Below are 15433 nucleotides of genomic sequence, written 5' to 3'. Positions count from 1 at the left end.
GCCTAAACGCCGAAAATTCCATATGCAAAATCTCCCTCCCTCATCCCATAATTGCTCCTTTATGCAATGCGTTGTGGCTTGCTAACATGTCTTTGCCGATCCGCCTACCACCAACGCCGTAGATGTCTCATCCAGAAGACCAGTCGAGCCCTAACATGTCGAATCTGACGATGCAGGAAACGTTTGACTCGCTAGTTATCTTGAGCAGTCTCAATCTGGGCATATTCCTGCCAGTGGCCATCAGCGGCCCTCTTCCAGGTACGAATGCTAGCGTCATCTCCAGTGGTGACGAGAAGATCACCTGTGGTAATTGTTAGTTGTGACTGTGCATGTTCTTCCGGTGTGACTTACCCATCTGCGAGAACGCGACACGCCAAACCGCTCCGTGATGATTGGTAAGCTCATCGGTCATCTCTACCTTCTGCTTGATGCGACCAGGATACTGCTCGTTCTCAATCGAAGTGTCGGGGGCCTTGGAAGCTCCAGCCAGTCCAGCTCCAATACCAGATGGGGCGTTCTGTCGATGGCCTCGCGGTGAGACTGAAAGCGGAGCGGAAGACGATGCTTCTCCAGATGCAGTGTTCCTATCCTCGGTCTGCGTTCGAAGCTCATAGATGCGAATAGCGCCATCCTTGCTAGCTGTGGCCAAGATGTCGTAGCCTCGCATAGAACCATTCGCCCAGGCCAGGTCCCGAATGATCTGACGAGCACCCTCTAGCTTCGCAACTTGGAAGAAGCGCTTGGCCTTGTCGGTGCGGAAGACAAGGACATCTTTCATAGCAGCAACAGCGAGGGATAGCGACTTGCGGTCAAGGCCAGCGGTGATGGCGGTCCAACAGGGTAGCTTCTCCTTGTGAAAGACGACCTTGAAGCCTACCTCCTCTTGGCGCTCGGGAGGGTTGTTCTCGGAGACCCAGCGCTCTGCCAGGATAGTCCATTCATGGAGGTTGTTCTGATCCTGGGGCTCATAGACAGTGAGATAGCCGTCGCGGGTGATGAGCGCGAGCCAGGTCTCCTGCATGATGTTCTTGAAATCCAAAGACATGAACGGTGCGTTGGTCAATGAAGGGAGTACGTAGACCAGCTTGAAGCGGTTGCCAGACATGGCCACCTCGGTGACGTCCTCTTGCCAGATCTTGCAGCGACCATCTTCACCAATACTACCGACAACCTCGCCCATGAAGGGGCCGTTCCACTTGACCTATACATGAAGTTAGCGACGGGTCACAAAGGTGGCAAAATGGCATGCAGGTGACCGAAAGAAGATTTGCGGCTGAAGATTAGATAACTTACATCGACAATCTCGGCATCGTGAGCTTTCCAGCTCTCGACCAGGGACCACGAATCGTCCTTCTTGTCCCAGACCTTGACGCGGTGATCTGAGCTTGCCGTGACCATGCGCGTGCCGAAGTAGTTGAAGTCGACAGCGAGTACGAGGTCCTGGTGGCCATGCGAGAAGGTCTGGAAGCTTCGCTCTGCAGCCATCTCAGCGTAGGCGCGATGCGCACACACAAAGGCCACCTCTAGTTGGTCGATGACGCGCTGCTCGACGCTGCCGGTGCTGCCGTCGGCGCAAGGCTCCTGAATCAGGGGAGCGATTAGATCCACGTGCTCGATCTCGTCTTCGAAAGCGGCGGCGATATTGAGATGCGGTCTCCGTGCAGGCGACCGTGCTTCCTCCTTGGTGGGGCCCAGCGAGGACGAATCGCTGACTGCAGCAGAGGGCAGACGCGACGCTGTCAAGTGCTGGAGGAAACTTCGCGACGCGAGATGACTACTCACCGCATTCAGACCGTCCAGGAGCTCATCAGCCTTGGCCGAGCGGCTGGCTTGGTTGTGGTCCGCCATGTTGATGCCAATGTTCGTGGGTCTATCGTTTCGGGTTAGCAGAGCAGGAAGAAGCCGAAACAACACCTTGCCAGAATCTCTACTCACCAAACACCGCAACCACGACCTCGTGCAGATTGTGCTGCTCTGTTCGTCTCTCGCTCACTCTGCGAGCTTGTTGGTTTCGTTGCTGGAGTCGTGGATCTGTTCACAATCTTTATCTGTCAGTCTCAAGTCCACTTCGAACGATTCACGCAGAGTCACGCTCCGGGTTCAGACAAAGAGGTGGCGATTCGGCAAAACGGCAGGTCGTGACGGTGTTGCTGTGGGGAGGTTGCGCAACCGTTGTTGATATCGTCGCGACAGCAAACGGCCGCGCGGAGTCAACAGCTACAGGCGTCCACGTGCCAAGATCCGCCGTCACCTCGACATCAGACACTATCACTGTCACCATGGCGAGCGCGCTATCATCAACAGAATCAATTTCATTGCTCTCCTTGTCGCTCGCATGTGTCGGTGTGCTGGCCAACACGCTTCACGGTGACGGTGAGCCGCTTGTTGCGTCGATAGCGCTCAGTGGTCTGGCCTTTGCATTCTGTTATGCTTTGATACGATGGCTTGGGGATGCCTTTGCGAAGCGTGGCTTCAAAGGGAAGGATCTATGTAAGCTGAAGCAGATTGAAATGTAAGTGTCAAGTGTACTGTACATGAAAACGATTTACTGACAGGGATAGCCCAGAGATGATGGGCGCGGTCTGTGCTATGGTGTATCTTTTCATCTTGATCTTCTTCATACCATGGCCGTTCTACAAAGACATTGTAGTCGCAACATCAGGCGGCGGTAACCGGGACACGATCAAGGAACTGGAGCTGATTGAGACCGGGAGGCTACTACACAGGTTTCCTCACAACAAGCTTGCGTCCTATCTGTCGGCCATACTTTCCCTCCAGTCTATCGTACTGCTCGGTATTGGTGACGACCTGTTCGACATAAGATGGCGACATAAGGTGCTCATTCCAGCCTTTGCAGTTATTCCCATGCTCGTGGTCTACTTTGTCGACTTTGGTGTGACGCAGATGGTCGTCCCACTACCACTCAGGCCTTATCTTGGCGAGCTCTTTGATCTGGGTATGTGCTCACGTCGATAGCTGCTTCTGAATTGACCATTAACATACGTCCAGGCTGGCTTTACTACGTCTACATGGCGCTGATGTCCATCTTCTCCTCGAATAGCATTAACATCTTGGCGGGCATCAACGGCATCGAAGTGGCCCAGTCTATAGTCATTGCAGTCCTGATTGTCGGCAATGATATGCTGTATCTCTCACCATTTACGACGTACCCACATCCAGCGACGGATTCGCATCTGTTTTCGCTGTATCTGCTACTGCCGTTTATCGGTGTCTCGATGGCCTTACTGATGCACAACTGGTATCCAGCAAAGGTTTTTGTGGGCGACACTTACTGTTACTTTGCAGGCATGGTCTTCGCCGTAGTGGCCATCCTCGGTCACTTCAGCAAAACGCTCATGTTGCTACTCCTACCGCAAGCGTTCAACTTTGTCTACTCGGCACCCCAACTGTTCCACATCGTACCATGTCCCCGACATCGGCTTCCGCACTTCAACGCACGGACAGGTTTACTGGAGCCCTCGCGCGTCGAATTCACCAAACCACTACGACGACCGATAGCGGAGAGCCTCAAGGTGCTGCACCGGCTTCGGATGCTCGATGTTGAGACGGATGGGAAAGGGCAGGTGGTCTCGTCGAGCAACTTTACACTAATCAACTTGTGGTTAGTATGGTTCGGTCCCATGCGGGAGGACCGCTTAGCTATGGGTTTGCTCGCGTTCCAGTTCGCGATTGGACTTGTAGGACTATTTGTGCGGCATCGCATGGCATTGCTTATCTTTACAGCGGACAACTTGTAGATGTGTGGGTATGCATATAGACCGGTGGGTGTACTATAGTATCGTGGAACATGTAGATTACTGGGAGGATGGCTGGAGCGCATATGCTACAAGGGACCTGCCGGGAGTTTCGGCGTATTGTATTCACCCCGCGTTGACAGAAGCGATACTGGGTGGGAATAGCGATACAGTCGAAGGATCGCGGTCGGACGAGGTAGCTCGCTTGCTTATCAACGGCTATTGTTTTCTTCTTCAAACGCAGCAAATTGCTTCTGCACTTGGGCTACTGTCATGTCCATTCCAGCCTCACGGAGCGTGGGTGAACATGTGGGCTGGCCAGGGCCTCGTCAGCTGTCGTCGCAACATGCTCGTCCAGTGTCAAATCGGAACGTTGGTAGACTTGCTGACGCTGCAGACGGCGGCCGGGAGGCGGTGCAGTGGGGCAGGCGCAGTGCGGGGCAGGAGCGACCTCTCGACACGTGAATGTCGTCATTGGCTGCGGAAACAGTACCTAGAGGAGCGCTCGCAGCGCCAGAGGCGATGCGCGACAAGGTTGCCTGCATGTTATATCGCTCAAGAGCGCTATCACCGCCTGGCACCTACCAGATGTGAAGTATCGCAGCCCGACAGCGGTGGAGGCCGAGGCGGACCGTCATCATTCGCGGCGTGATTGGCGGCTGTGCCCCTCTTACCATCGACTCCGAACATCGGCCGGCATCTTTTTGTGCCTCGTTCGCCTTCCATGGATTTGAGTTCCACACGCGCATCATTTAAGCCGATACCTGCCCTGGCCGAGCACGTCTCACTTTCTTGATCTCCAACTCTATTTTCCTGCACCTATTCTGGACTTGTTGTGCAACTTCTACCTCACATATCCAATATGCCGTCTGCTGTGAAACCGCCGCAGACCCTGTACGACAAGGTCTTCGAGGACCACATCGTCGAAGAGAAGGAAGATGGCACAATTCTGCTATATATTGGTATGACATGCGCTGTGTAGCCATTGTTTCTTACTGACAGCTGCACAGACAGGCATCTTGTCCATGAAGTGACATCACCGGTAGGCAGACCTCCGAATCCGTCCTGCCTTTCCACAGACTCACACAACTACAGCAAGCTTTTGAAGGCCTCCGAAATGCCGGTCGCCGAGTGCGAAGACCGGACTGCACCCTCGCGACAGTCGACCACGTATGTGTTGCATCTTGCAGAATCCAGCAGCAGCTAACGGTAGCAGAACATCCCCACCGCGTCGCGGAAAAACCTCACTACGACCGAGAAATTCATCGAAGAGACCGACTCGCGGTTACAATGCATGACCCTCGAGGAGAACGTCAAGGCCTTCGACCTCACTTACTTCGGCCTCGACGACAAGAGGCAGGGTATTGTGCACATCATCGGACCCGAACAGGGCTTCACGCTCCCCGGTACCACCGTCGTATGCGGTGACAGCCACACATCCACACATGGCGCTTTCGGTGCCCTGGCCTTTGGTATCGGTACCAGCGAGGTCGAACACGTTCTGGCCACACAGACCATCATCACACAACGGAGCAAGAACATGAAAGTCCAGGTTGAGGGCGAGCTAGGACCTGGCGTTGGCAGCAAGGACATCATCCTGCACGTCATCGGCAAGATTGGCACCGCCGGAGGAACAGGTGCCGTCATTGAATTCTGCGGCTCGGCTATCCGCGGCCTGAGCATGGAGGCGCGCATGTCGATATGCAACATGTCAATCGAGGGTGGCGCAAGAGCCGGTATGATCGCGCCTGATCAAATTACCATCGACTATCTCAAGGGAAAGCCTCTAGCACCCAAGGTCGACAGCCCGGAGTGGAAGAAGGCATGCAGTTACTGGCTGGGTCTCAAGTCAGACGAAGGCGCCAAATACGACATTGAGGTCCTGATCGACGCAAAGGACATTGCCCCGACTGTCTCCTGGGGTACTTCACCTCAGGATGTCATCCCGATTACCGGTGTAGTACCTGGACCTGACGACTTCCAAGACGAGGTCAAGAAGCTGGCATGCGAACGCGCTCTGAAGTACATGGGTCTGACTGCCGGCACCCCAATGCAGGAGATCCCACTTGACAAGATTTTCATCGGATCTTGCACAAACGCCCGCATTGAGGACCTGCGCTCAGCTGCTCAAATCGTTGAGGGCAAGAAGGTGGCTTCCAACATCAAGCGGGCCATGATTGTGCCCGGTTCTGGCCTGGTCAAGAAGCAGGCTGAGGCAGAAGGTCTTGACAAGATCTTCAGTGATGCCGGATTTGAGTGGAGAGAAGCTGGATGCTCGATGTGCTTGGGCATGAACCCCGACATTCTTTCTCCCGGTGAGCGATGTGCTTCGACCTCGAACAGAAACTTCGAGGGCCGACAAGGTGCTGGTGGCCGAACCCATCTCATGTCACCTGCGATGGCTGCTGCCGCTGCCATTGTAGGAAACCTGGCGGATGTACGGAAACTTGCGCCACAAACGTCTGGACAAGCCAAGGGCTCACCGAAGATTGAGTTGGACGCGCAAGTCGAGCCTCCTAGCAGCGACGAAGAGCTTGAAAAGATCATGGATCTTCCTAGCTCCGGACCCCAACACACTAGCTCAAATACTGGAAGTACAGGCGGTGCCTCAGCCGGCATGCCTAAGTTCGAGACCCTCCGCGGAATCGCAGCACCTATGGACGTAGCGAACATTGATACCGATGCTATCATCCCCAAGCAGTTCCTCAAGACCATCAAGCGCTCTGGTCTTGGTAGTGCTCTCTTCCACGCATGGCGCTTCGAGGCCGGTAGTAACAAAGAGGACCCATCTTTCGTACTGAACAAGGAACCTTACCGCAACTCAAAGATCCTAGTCTGCACAGGTCCCAACTTTGGCTGCGGCTCAAGTCGTGAGCACGCACCCTGGGCGCTCCTCGACTTCGGCATCAAGTGCATCATCGCCCCCTCCTTTGGCGATATCTTCTTCAACAACACGTTCAAGAACGGTATGCTTCCCATCCGAATTACCGACACCGCTGTCCTACAACGCGTCGCCGACGAGGCAAAGGCTGGTAAGGAGATTGAGGTCGACCTCCCCAACCAAGTCATCCGCTCTGCCGACGGAACCGAGCTTGCCAAGTTTGATGTCGAGGAGTTCAGGAAACACTGCCTTGTCAACGGACTGGATGATATTGGTCTGACCATGGCCAACGTTGACAAGATTGAGAAGCATGAGCAGAAGCGCACAGCTGTCTGGCCTTGGCTAGATGGAAGTGGCTTCCTGAAGAGACATGGACGCGGACCAGTCAAGGTGCAGGCGCAACCTGTGCCAAAGACCAACCGGGGAGAGGAGATCACCGAACCACTGGAGTGGTAGACGGTATATTACAAGGGTAAAAGTCGGACTTTAGTCAATCTCTTTGGAGTTTTGTATAATCTGGCGAGCGGCTGCTCTGCGGACTTTGGATTAGGGTGTTTATGTTGGGACCAAGATATCATGTGAAATGAAATGCCATATATAAATGATCTAGTTTTCGCACCTGACTGCACTGCGCCTGAGCAATGCTTCGGTTTCGGTAGTATGCTTTGATATGTTCTTTTGCCCAAGTATTGCGCGAAACCAGCTTTTGAGGTATATCGCACTTCGCAGACCATGCATAACGCATCAACGCCAGAACACCCAAGACCCCAAGATAGAGTTCCGTCTCATATCGATACAAATCTCCCTTTGAACAAGGCGCATGAGACATTGTGTCCTACCGACCCTGCTGTCCAGCCAGTCCCGGTCCGTCTCTCGTCCAGCCGCTCTTTCGCATGCCCTCTTCAATCCTGCCCCAGATCCTCTCCACAACCTCTCTGTCCCTCCATCTGCCCTTTTCGCTGCCTGTCCACTTGTCCACACCCACGGGTAGCACGCCCCTACCCAATTGCTTCACCGTCTCTGGCGGCTCTTCTGAACTCCAGCCGACGAATATGCCCGGGTAGTTCGCAAACAGCTCTGCGGGCTGTGTGTATTTGTAGCTCTTGAACTGCCACAGCTGGCCAGTAGTAAAGATGGCGACCACACGGCCCCAGTATGTAGGCTTGAAACTGGCGGTGGAGTCGACGCAGATGAAAGTCAGGGGTTGTGAGGAGATGGAAGGAAGCAGACGCTGGATTTGTATCATGTTCGCAGAGGCCGATGTGCTGGACGAGTCTGTGGTGTTTGGTGGTACGAAGACGCCGTCGCTGAGGAATGTCTTTGCGTTCGAGGTGCGCAGGAGGGAGGAGGCGGATGGGGAGAGGAGGATGATGGGTTGTAGACGGCGTTGAGGTCGTTTCTGGAGATTGGCAACAAGGGCGGGCTGGGGTGCGGGTAGCTTGTTGGCATCGGGGCGTGAGCGGAGGAATGTGCTGGCGATCTTGCGGTAAGGCGAGAAGTCCTAGAGAGTGTCAGTCTGTTGTAGCATTGAGATTGGGGAGCCGGTGGACACATACGACGTTCTTGGATCCCCTCAAGACGCTGTTGTGGTCTCCCATCTTCCTCTCTCCATCGTAGATCTGCAGTAACCGCGCATCCACCATCTTGCCTGCTGATCCTACTTTGGCACCCCTTCCTCCATCGACGGGGACGCCCTTGCCGCCTGCAATAGCCGCCGCGTCACCGGCAGCAGCACTGAGTGCGCCCCCATCTATAGCAGCGATGCTATCACTGCTCTCTGTCTCTCCACTCAACCAAGCGATGAGCTCAATCTTCTGCGCAAAGGTGAGATTCTGCACGCTACCTCCCGCGCCGCTCGGCAGCTCCTCGTTGAGCGTCTGGACAGCGGCGAAGTAGTCGGTGACGGAGGCGTCCTTGTTCAGCCACGCGAAGTAGCAGCTGCGCAAGTCAACCGCCTTGCCGTCTGGCGCAAACCGCGTCGGCGTGCTGAGCGCAAACACTCGGTGGTCGCCCGAGTCGGTGTTGAAGGAGACATGTGTTGCGACGGCGAGATCCGCGACAGTATCGGCAGGTGTGGGTTCGGCGCTCGTGGTCAGGATGGGTGTTGCGCTGGCCTTGATGCTCAGGCGGAGGTTGTAGAGCGCATCTGCGACTTCGGCTTCTGCTGCGGCCATTTTGGAGCGATTGGCGCGTCGTGCGCGTGTGGGAGAGGTTGAGGACTGGGGGGTTGCGGTATCTGGCGTCGAAGGTGAAGCTTGATGCAGGTCGCGACTATGCGATTGTACTTTTGGGGAAGGATGCCGGGGTTTCTCCGATTGGAACGTGCCTCGGGCTTCCACCGCCTCCTTCACCCTCGCCAACAACATCTCTCACACTTGGGCCACATTATCGCATCATTCCCCTCTAATACTACTGCTTACGGATTAGAAGGGGGTCGATAGCGAAACTCGTCAAGTCGAAGCTTTTGCTCAACTGTGAGTTGGAGCAGACGCATGCGGTTAATGACTTGCACGCCCAAATAAAGCCCACTCTACAGACGACGTTGATGTTGGCTCAGACCCTCTGTAAGTGATGAGAACTGCTTTTGCCTCCAGGGTGAGGCATGTTCTGCGTTACAATCAATACGAACTGAACGTCTCCATTACGCAACCTTGAGGGCATGCTTGAGAAGCAACACTGCATTAGGAAGGAAAGATGAACGTAATTTGTTCTCATCATTACAGGATATTTACGTGTATGCAATAGAACCCGGTATCGCCGTCATCTATCATCCGCCGCCAATCAATTCACCACTTCCCAAACCCCTCCACCGAAGATTCCCGAGTTTCTACTGCACCAACACGCCGAAGTGACATTGACACCGACACATAATCGGGCAACCTTTCGTTAATGCACAAGGCAGCGCGAGTTGGATTCCCAGAAACTCATCGCCGTTCCCGAGCCCCCACTGCAGCAAGGTGCGCCGTGACGGTGACCGCCAGCCATCTCAGAACCCGAAGTCGCTGGAGTGACATCGTACCGACACATGTTCGGGTGACCTTCCATTAAGGCACAAGGCCATGCTGCTCGCATCTGAGGGGCCGTTGGTTGGACGGGCGACTGCAGCTAGGGCTGATGGAACTCGGTGAGTACATGAAGAAGATGAGAACTTGATCTGCATGTCGTCAGTGAGGTGCATTGGAGCGAAGGGAAGCTGACTTACATTTTGCTGCTAGCTACGGGCGAAGGCCATATTCTTGTAGGTTCGAGTGAGTGCAGGTGATGACCGTGAGTGTCGAAAGTGATGTCGACCAAAATGAGGTGGATATCCGCGGGCGATATGTGCAGGTAGAAAGCTGCTGTTACTGAGATCTTGTTGATTGAGTGGCGACGTCAGCGAAAGACGACGATGATGAATCTAACGGTCTGTTGCTCGCTGGTTTGGAAGTTGTCGCAGTGCTCGCTTGCGGTTGATGAGAGCTGGACTCACTTCGAAACGTCAGCAACACAAAACGGGGGAAGGAGCTGATATACTTGTAGCTGCTGACGGGGCGATTGGAATCTCATCCCGGGGTGAGTAAGGGGATTACCGCTGAAGCTTGCGCAGTAGTAGCGAAGTGAGAGCTGCTTGCGGTCATGGTGTTGAGGAATCTTGACAAAACAAAAGTGTTTCTCAATTCGAGGAAAAGAGGAGAGTGTGCGATAGAAGTGACGAGGACTAAGCGGGCGGCGTTGTTTATATAGCCAACTCAGCAGCGCTCGCCTTGCTGTCACATGTCATCCAGAATAGACCCTGATTGCCCAGGTGTCGTGAACCGCGCACGCGAAAAGTGGGGCTTACGTTAGTGCTCGCAATTCCCAGACAGGTCCTTATAGTAAATAGGTGAGTTCGGGTCTTCGTCTGGCCTGCCGACGACAGCCGCTGGGGCCTCGTAGAAAGGGTTGCCTAACACTAGCGTTCGAGCTCAAATTACATTGCGTCATAACTTCGTCTTCCTGGCATGGTGGAGGTGAAGGTGAAGGTGAAGGTGAAGGTGAGAGTGCATCTTGTTCCTGCTTGGTAGTGTATGTCTATGTCTACTAGCTCAGTCCGACGTTAGAAGGTTAGCGTGCATCGGTGTCGAGATCTATATTCGTCACATACATTCCGTGATAAGGGTAATGGTGTCTCTGACATAGCTCTTGTTGCATCACAGGTCACTATGCTACTACCAGATCTTTATATCTTTGAGACACCTTTCTATACGTGTAACAGATGTATACATTGCAATAAGAGAATTTGGATATTTCTTTACACGTGTGCCGGCTGTATACACGCTGTAGCGAGAACTTCAGGATAACCTTCCACACATGTGCCGGCGTTTCCCAATGGAACGGGAACTTTACTCTCGTTGCTATAGAAAACTGTGACAATCTTCTGCGCGCTATGCATTTGGATTTGTCGTGAAAGACTGAGGCCCATGTCCCCGTCACATACAGCACACTAATTGGTCGACAAGTCGCTCTAACTCATTCTTGGGAAACCAGATCATGTGAGATTAGATCGATGTCAGAGGTGAAAGTTATACATTATCATAACTATATCATTAAACTAAAAGTAGATGCTAATCTCTTCTTTGGATGTAGCTATCTACTGTCCAACAACAGTAAAGCTGTCCTGGACCTTCAAGTCGCGGCTGCTCAGTCCGACCCAGATGGTGAACTCGCCCTCGGGAATGACCCACTGCTGGCTGACAATGTCCCAGTAGCTCAAATCCCTGCGCTGGAGCTCAAAGCTGACGGTCTCCTTGTCGCCCTTCTCGAGGTATACCTTCTCGAAGCCGCGGAGCTGGCGGATAGGTGTACCGGCTGGGGCGGAAGAGGGAAGGCCGACGTAAAGCTGGGGAACGGTGGCACCGGCACAGTCACCGGTGTTGGCAACGGAGACGGTGACGTTGTAGAGAGACTCCCACAGAGCGGGGTTGCCACCGGGCTGGATGGGCAGCTGCTCGGGCATGGATGTGATGTTGTGCTCCAGAGGGGAAGACTCGATGTCGGAGATCTCAAATGTGGTGTATGAGAGACCGAAACCGAACTCGTAACGGACAGACATGTTCTGGAGGTCGAAGTGGCGGTAGTCAATCTCGAGCTTCTCATCGAACCAGCTCTGCCAGTCGGCAAATCCGGTGGTGTTGATGGCGGTGGTGGGAGGCGCATTCCAGTCATCACCGTTCTCGGCAATGGTGTAAGGAAGGTGACCAGAGGGGTTTACATGTCCATACAGGATGTCAACGAGCGAGTTTCCAGACTCTTGTCCGGGGAAATGGGCAGCCAGGATAGCGGTAACGTTGGGGTGGTCAGCCCATGGCAAAGTGTTGACACCGGCAGAGTGGGTAACAACGACAGTGTTGTTGCAGTAAGACGCGACAGACTCGACAACATCATCACCCTCCCAGTCAGATCCCAGGTGGGCACGGTCATCGCCTTCCTCAGCCCAAGTCTTGAGCATAACAATGCAGACTTCGGGGACAGCGCGGGGAATGACAAGGGTGCTGACATTGTTGGCGATGATGTGAGTGTTGTTGAGGAAGAATTGAGTGATACCGCCATCCGCGGCGACACGGTTCTGGATGGCACGGAGAGGGGTGACCATGTAGGTGAACTGGCCGGTACCTGAGCCACCGCCAGCGAGAATGCTACCGTATTCATAGTTCTGCTGGTTGATGACAGAGCTGCGTGCTGGGTCGCCTGCGTCGTTACCAAAGATAGCGACGTTCTGAGGAGCCTTGAGAGGCAGAGTGCGGTCGACGTTCTTGAGGAGGACGCTGCCAGCGGCACCATGGCGGCGGATAAGCTCGCCGTGATTACCACGGACATCACGGCTGACTTCGCCGGTGAGGTTGTACTCGCGGGTCCATGTGCTACGGGGCGAGAAGGTGTTCAGATCAGCGCCTGAGGGGTCAGCCGAGGGGAAGTCCTGGTCTTGACCGAGTTGGAAGTAAGGAGTCATGATACGCATGACCATGTCGTCGATGCGGGAAACATCAACGGTGCCGTTGTTGACAGCAGCAGTGACGTTGCCGCCAAAGTATGAAGGGAGGCCAAAGTTCAGACCGTAGGCACCAAGTCCACCGGGCATGTTCATGTCCAGACCGGCCTCGATGGAGGCAACACCAGAGTGAGTGGCACCCCAGTCAGACATGATGTAGCCCTGGAAGCCAAGCTCAGTCTTGAGCAGACCGTTCTGCGAGGCAGAGTTCTGGCATCCGTAAGAGCCGTTGATGCGCTGGTAAGAGCACATGAAGCTGGCAGCGCGGGCCTTGGCAGCATTGGCAAAGGGCCACATGTAAAGCTCGTGCATGGTGCGGTCGTCGATGTTGGAAGAGAGAGCCGCCGTCGTCTGCTCGGTGTTGTCGTTCTCGTCTTCGTAAAGCGGGTTTCGCATGATCTCTTGCTCATTGCCAATCCAGTGCTTTGCGCAGGCTTGCACACCGGCATCCTGGATACCGTTGATGGTCTTCTCCATTGCCACACCACTGAGGTAAGGGTCAGAGGAGAATCCCTCCCAGTTACGGCCTGCATAGGCGGAACGTCCGAGAGGACCAGCGACGGGACCCAAGAAGACCTGGGAGCCCTTGGCCTTGAACTCTGCGCCCATGGCATGGCCACGCTCGTACATGATGTCCTTGTCCCATGTGGCTCCGGCAGAGACACCAGCGGAGAAGACGCTAGCGTAGTCTGCAACACGAATTCCCAGAGGACCATCCTGAAGACACAGACCGGGGAAGCCAAGACGAGGGATAGCGACAATGTTGCCAACGCAAGGTCCGGCTTGACCAGTGACCATGTCAGCCTTCTCCTCGAGCGTGAGCTGGGCTACGAAAGCTTTCGCCTTCTCAAGACCCATCTCCCAGCCACCAGCGCCGGTGATGTTCGCTGTAGAGCATTAGATTGATCACGAGCGAGGTTGGTGATGTAGGATAACTTACGCGACGGGTAGACAGCTGGTGAGGAGCCATACTCGGTCAAGATGGTGGTGTTGAGCGGCTGTACGTACTCAAACGCATCTTCATCGCGACCACCGCCTTCGAAGTTCTGAGCATTGACTGCTGCCAGGAGGACAGAGCCCGAAAGTACGGCCGAAACAAGGGAAGGTGCCATGATTCTGGATTGTCGAAGGTGAATCGAGTGCCTGGATGGCCATCATCTTTGTGCACAGCAGTACTTATATACTGCTCTCCTCTCGGCGCATGCTCGTCCGCCCGGTGGCAGTCCTCATCCCGATCAAAAGGCTAGAAGCCGATGTGGCAGCCACCACCATGTCCCGAAGTTTGCCCGTGCGGGTTGCGGAGTCTCCACACCTCCGTACCATACCAGTGTCGTCCTGGTATTAAGGCGCACGACGTCATCTCAAGGCTGCGTAGCGGTTGCCAAGCGGGCGGTCGGACGTGTGCATGCGCGTCGGCAGATGGTTGTGGAGTAGAAAACGAAGAGGTCGGAGCCGGGAACATTGACTCGCGATAATTTGCGGGGATCGTGAGGTTGGCTCATGACTCGCGACTGAGAGTCGCCTTGCATTGCTGCTGCAGTCGGACTGGCAGGGTTAGCTTCCTGGGGACGAATCCTGGATGATGCTGCTACACCTACATCCACGTGCCGTGAACCACAGCTCTGGTACTGGCAGTTTGATCGAAGAACGTTCCACGAAACATTCTCCGCACATCACCGGTACACCTTCCATCACGACTCACGGGTATGGGGAAGTGCGCGAAATACGACAGTACACGACTAAGCTCCACGCCTCCAAGCTTGTCTGTTTATCCTAAAGCGGGGCGAGATCTTGGATTTTATGTGTTGCCGACGAAAAGTCCCGAGAGGCATCGGTAGGCATCGTCACGAGGCTCATGGGTAACAGAAATTTTCGGTGCATGGAGCAAGCGTCGGACCCAGTGGAGGTATTCGGTAGGCGCTAAGCCAGCAGAAGGAATGCACCCTTGGGAACCCCAGCATCGTGACATGGCGATCGCTCCGGAGCTCCACAAGTCACTTCCCCGCAAACGTCCTGGGCCGAAGTTGTGCCTCAAGTCGGGCTTAGATCGTCAGGTCGAGTTGTTGACAGGATAAAAAACCTCGCATCGCGGTTGCCGAGAGCCGTTCATAGGTGCGGATGCTGCATTGCAATTGCCCAGGTCTACGGGTGTGTCCATGTAGGGTGCACTACATACGTAACGGTGCAGGAGTCGATGACCCAGCGGGAGGCTCTGGGCCTAGAGTACGAAGTACGAACTGGTTGAGTGTGTATGAAGCTGGGCTCCGAGTACCAGGATGAGAACGTGACTTGGATTCGTAAGTGTGCGCAGATGGATAACCGGGCATCCATACAGGGAATGTCCTTCCCTTCAGCAGTGACACGAACTGGTCAGGGCTTGCACTCATGACTTCTCGGTAATTTACGAGATTTGACATTCGATAGCTTTGTACTTGACAGTTACTGGTACCCAGGTTCTGTTTTCAAGCTGCGCTGAGTCAAGAGTGTCCCTGCTTAGCAGAAAGTAGCAATGGCTATCCTTGTTCAAGGCCGTGGTGTAGTTGCGAGTTCACGATTGAATGACAAGGGAGCTCTGGCTTCCACGAATGTTTGTTCGACTTCGCTTCGTATCTGCATCTCGTTCGTCCCTGATGGCACGCTGCCCTTCCAAAGTCTACATCGGCCAACGATTCTTCAAATACCTGGGTACAGGGCAGATCTTGGAGTACATGCGGATCTTGATCAACTAGAGCGACCGATACAAGACCTTGTCGCCGTGTCTGTATCAAACACAGATACATGGTGAATTGG

At 54.4% G+C, this 15433-nt stretch overlaps 5 protein-coding genes across 5 annotated transcripts; 2 read left to right on the top strand and 3 right to left on the bottom strand.

The window, feature by feature from the left end:
- Nucleotides 1-191: 191 nt before the first annotated feature.
- J4E88_005424 (uncharacterized protein) lies at nt 192-1848 on the bottom strand (the record flags this gene model as incomplete). Its single annotated transcript, XM_049399061.1, has 3 exons — nt 192-301; nt 352-1201; nt 1294-1848. The coding sequence occupies 3 exons, from the start codon at nt 1846-1848 to the stop codon at nt 192-194; spliced, it is 1515 nt and encodes a 504-aa protein (XP_049254852.1).
- A 431-nt stretch (nt 1849-2279) lies between these two features.
- Nucleotides 2280-3758, top strand: J4E88_005423 (uncharacterized protein; the record flags this gene model as incomplete). The annotated part of the gene is made up of 3 exons (XM_049399060.1): nt 2280-2512; nt 2562-2956; nt 3010-3758. 3 exons carry the CDS (start codon nt 2280-2282, stop codon nt 3756-3758), a joined length of 1377 nt encoding a protein of 458 aa, XP_049254851.1.
- Nucleotides 3759-4617: 859 nt separating this feature from the next.
- On the top strand, nt 4618-7092 carry J4E88_005422 (uncharacterized protein; the record flags this gene model as incomplete). The annotated part of the gene is made up of 4 exons (XM_049399059.1): nt 4618-4717; nt 4766-4797; nt 4851-4925; nt 4972-7092. 4 exons carry the CDS (start codon nt 4618-4620, stop codon nt 7090-7092), a joined length of 2328 nt encoding a protein of 775 aa, XP_049254850.1.
- A 379-nt stretch (nt 7093-7471) lies between these two features.
- J4E88_005421 (uncharacterized protein) lies at nt 7472-8810 on the bottom strand (the record flags this gene model as incomplete). The annotated part of the gene is made up of 2 exons (XM_049399058.1): nt 7472-8137; nt 8193-8810. 2 exons carry the CDS (start codon nt 8808-8810, stop codon nt 7472-7474), a joined length of 1284 nt encoding a protein of 427 aa, XP_049254849.1.
- A 2435-nt stretch (nt 8811-11245) lies between these two features.
- Nucleotides 11246-13755, bottom strand: J4E88_005420 (uncharacterized protein; the record flags this gene model as incomplete). The annotated part of the gene is made up of 2 exons (XM_049399057.1): nt 11246-13530; nt 13584-13755. 2 exons carry the CDS (start codon nt 13753-13755, stop codon nt 11246-11248), a joined length of 2457 nt encoding a protein of 818 aa, XP_049254848.1.
- Nucleotides 13756-15433: the final 1678 nt, after the last annotated feature.

This window comes from Alternaria novae-zelandiae (assembly GCF_023758075.1).
Source record: "Alternaria novae-zelandiae strain BMP 2774 chromosome Unknown scaffold_10, whole genome shotgun sequence".
Classification (NCBI taxonomy): Eukaryota; Fungi; Ascomycota; class Dothideomycetes; order Pleosporales; family Pleosporaceae; genus Alternaria; species Alternaria novae-zelandiae.
Note: the sequence above shows the minus strand (reverse complement) of the source record. Positions and strands in the feature narration are given on the sequence as shown.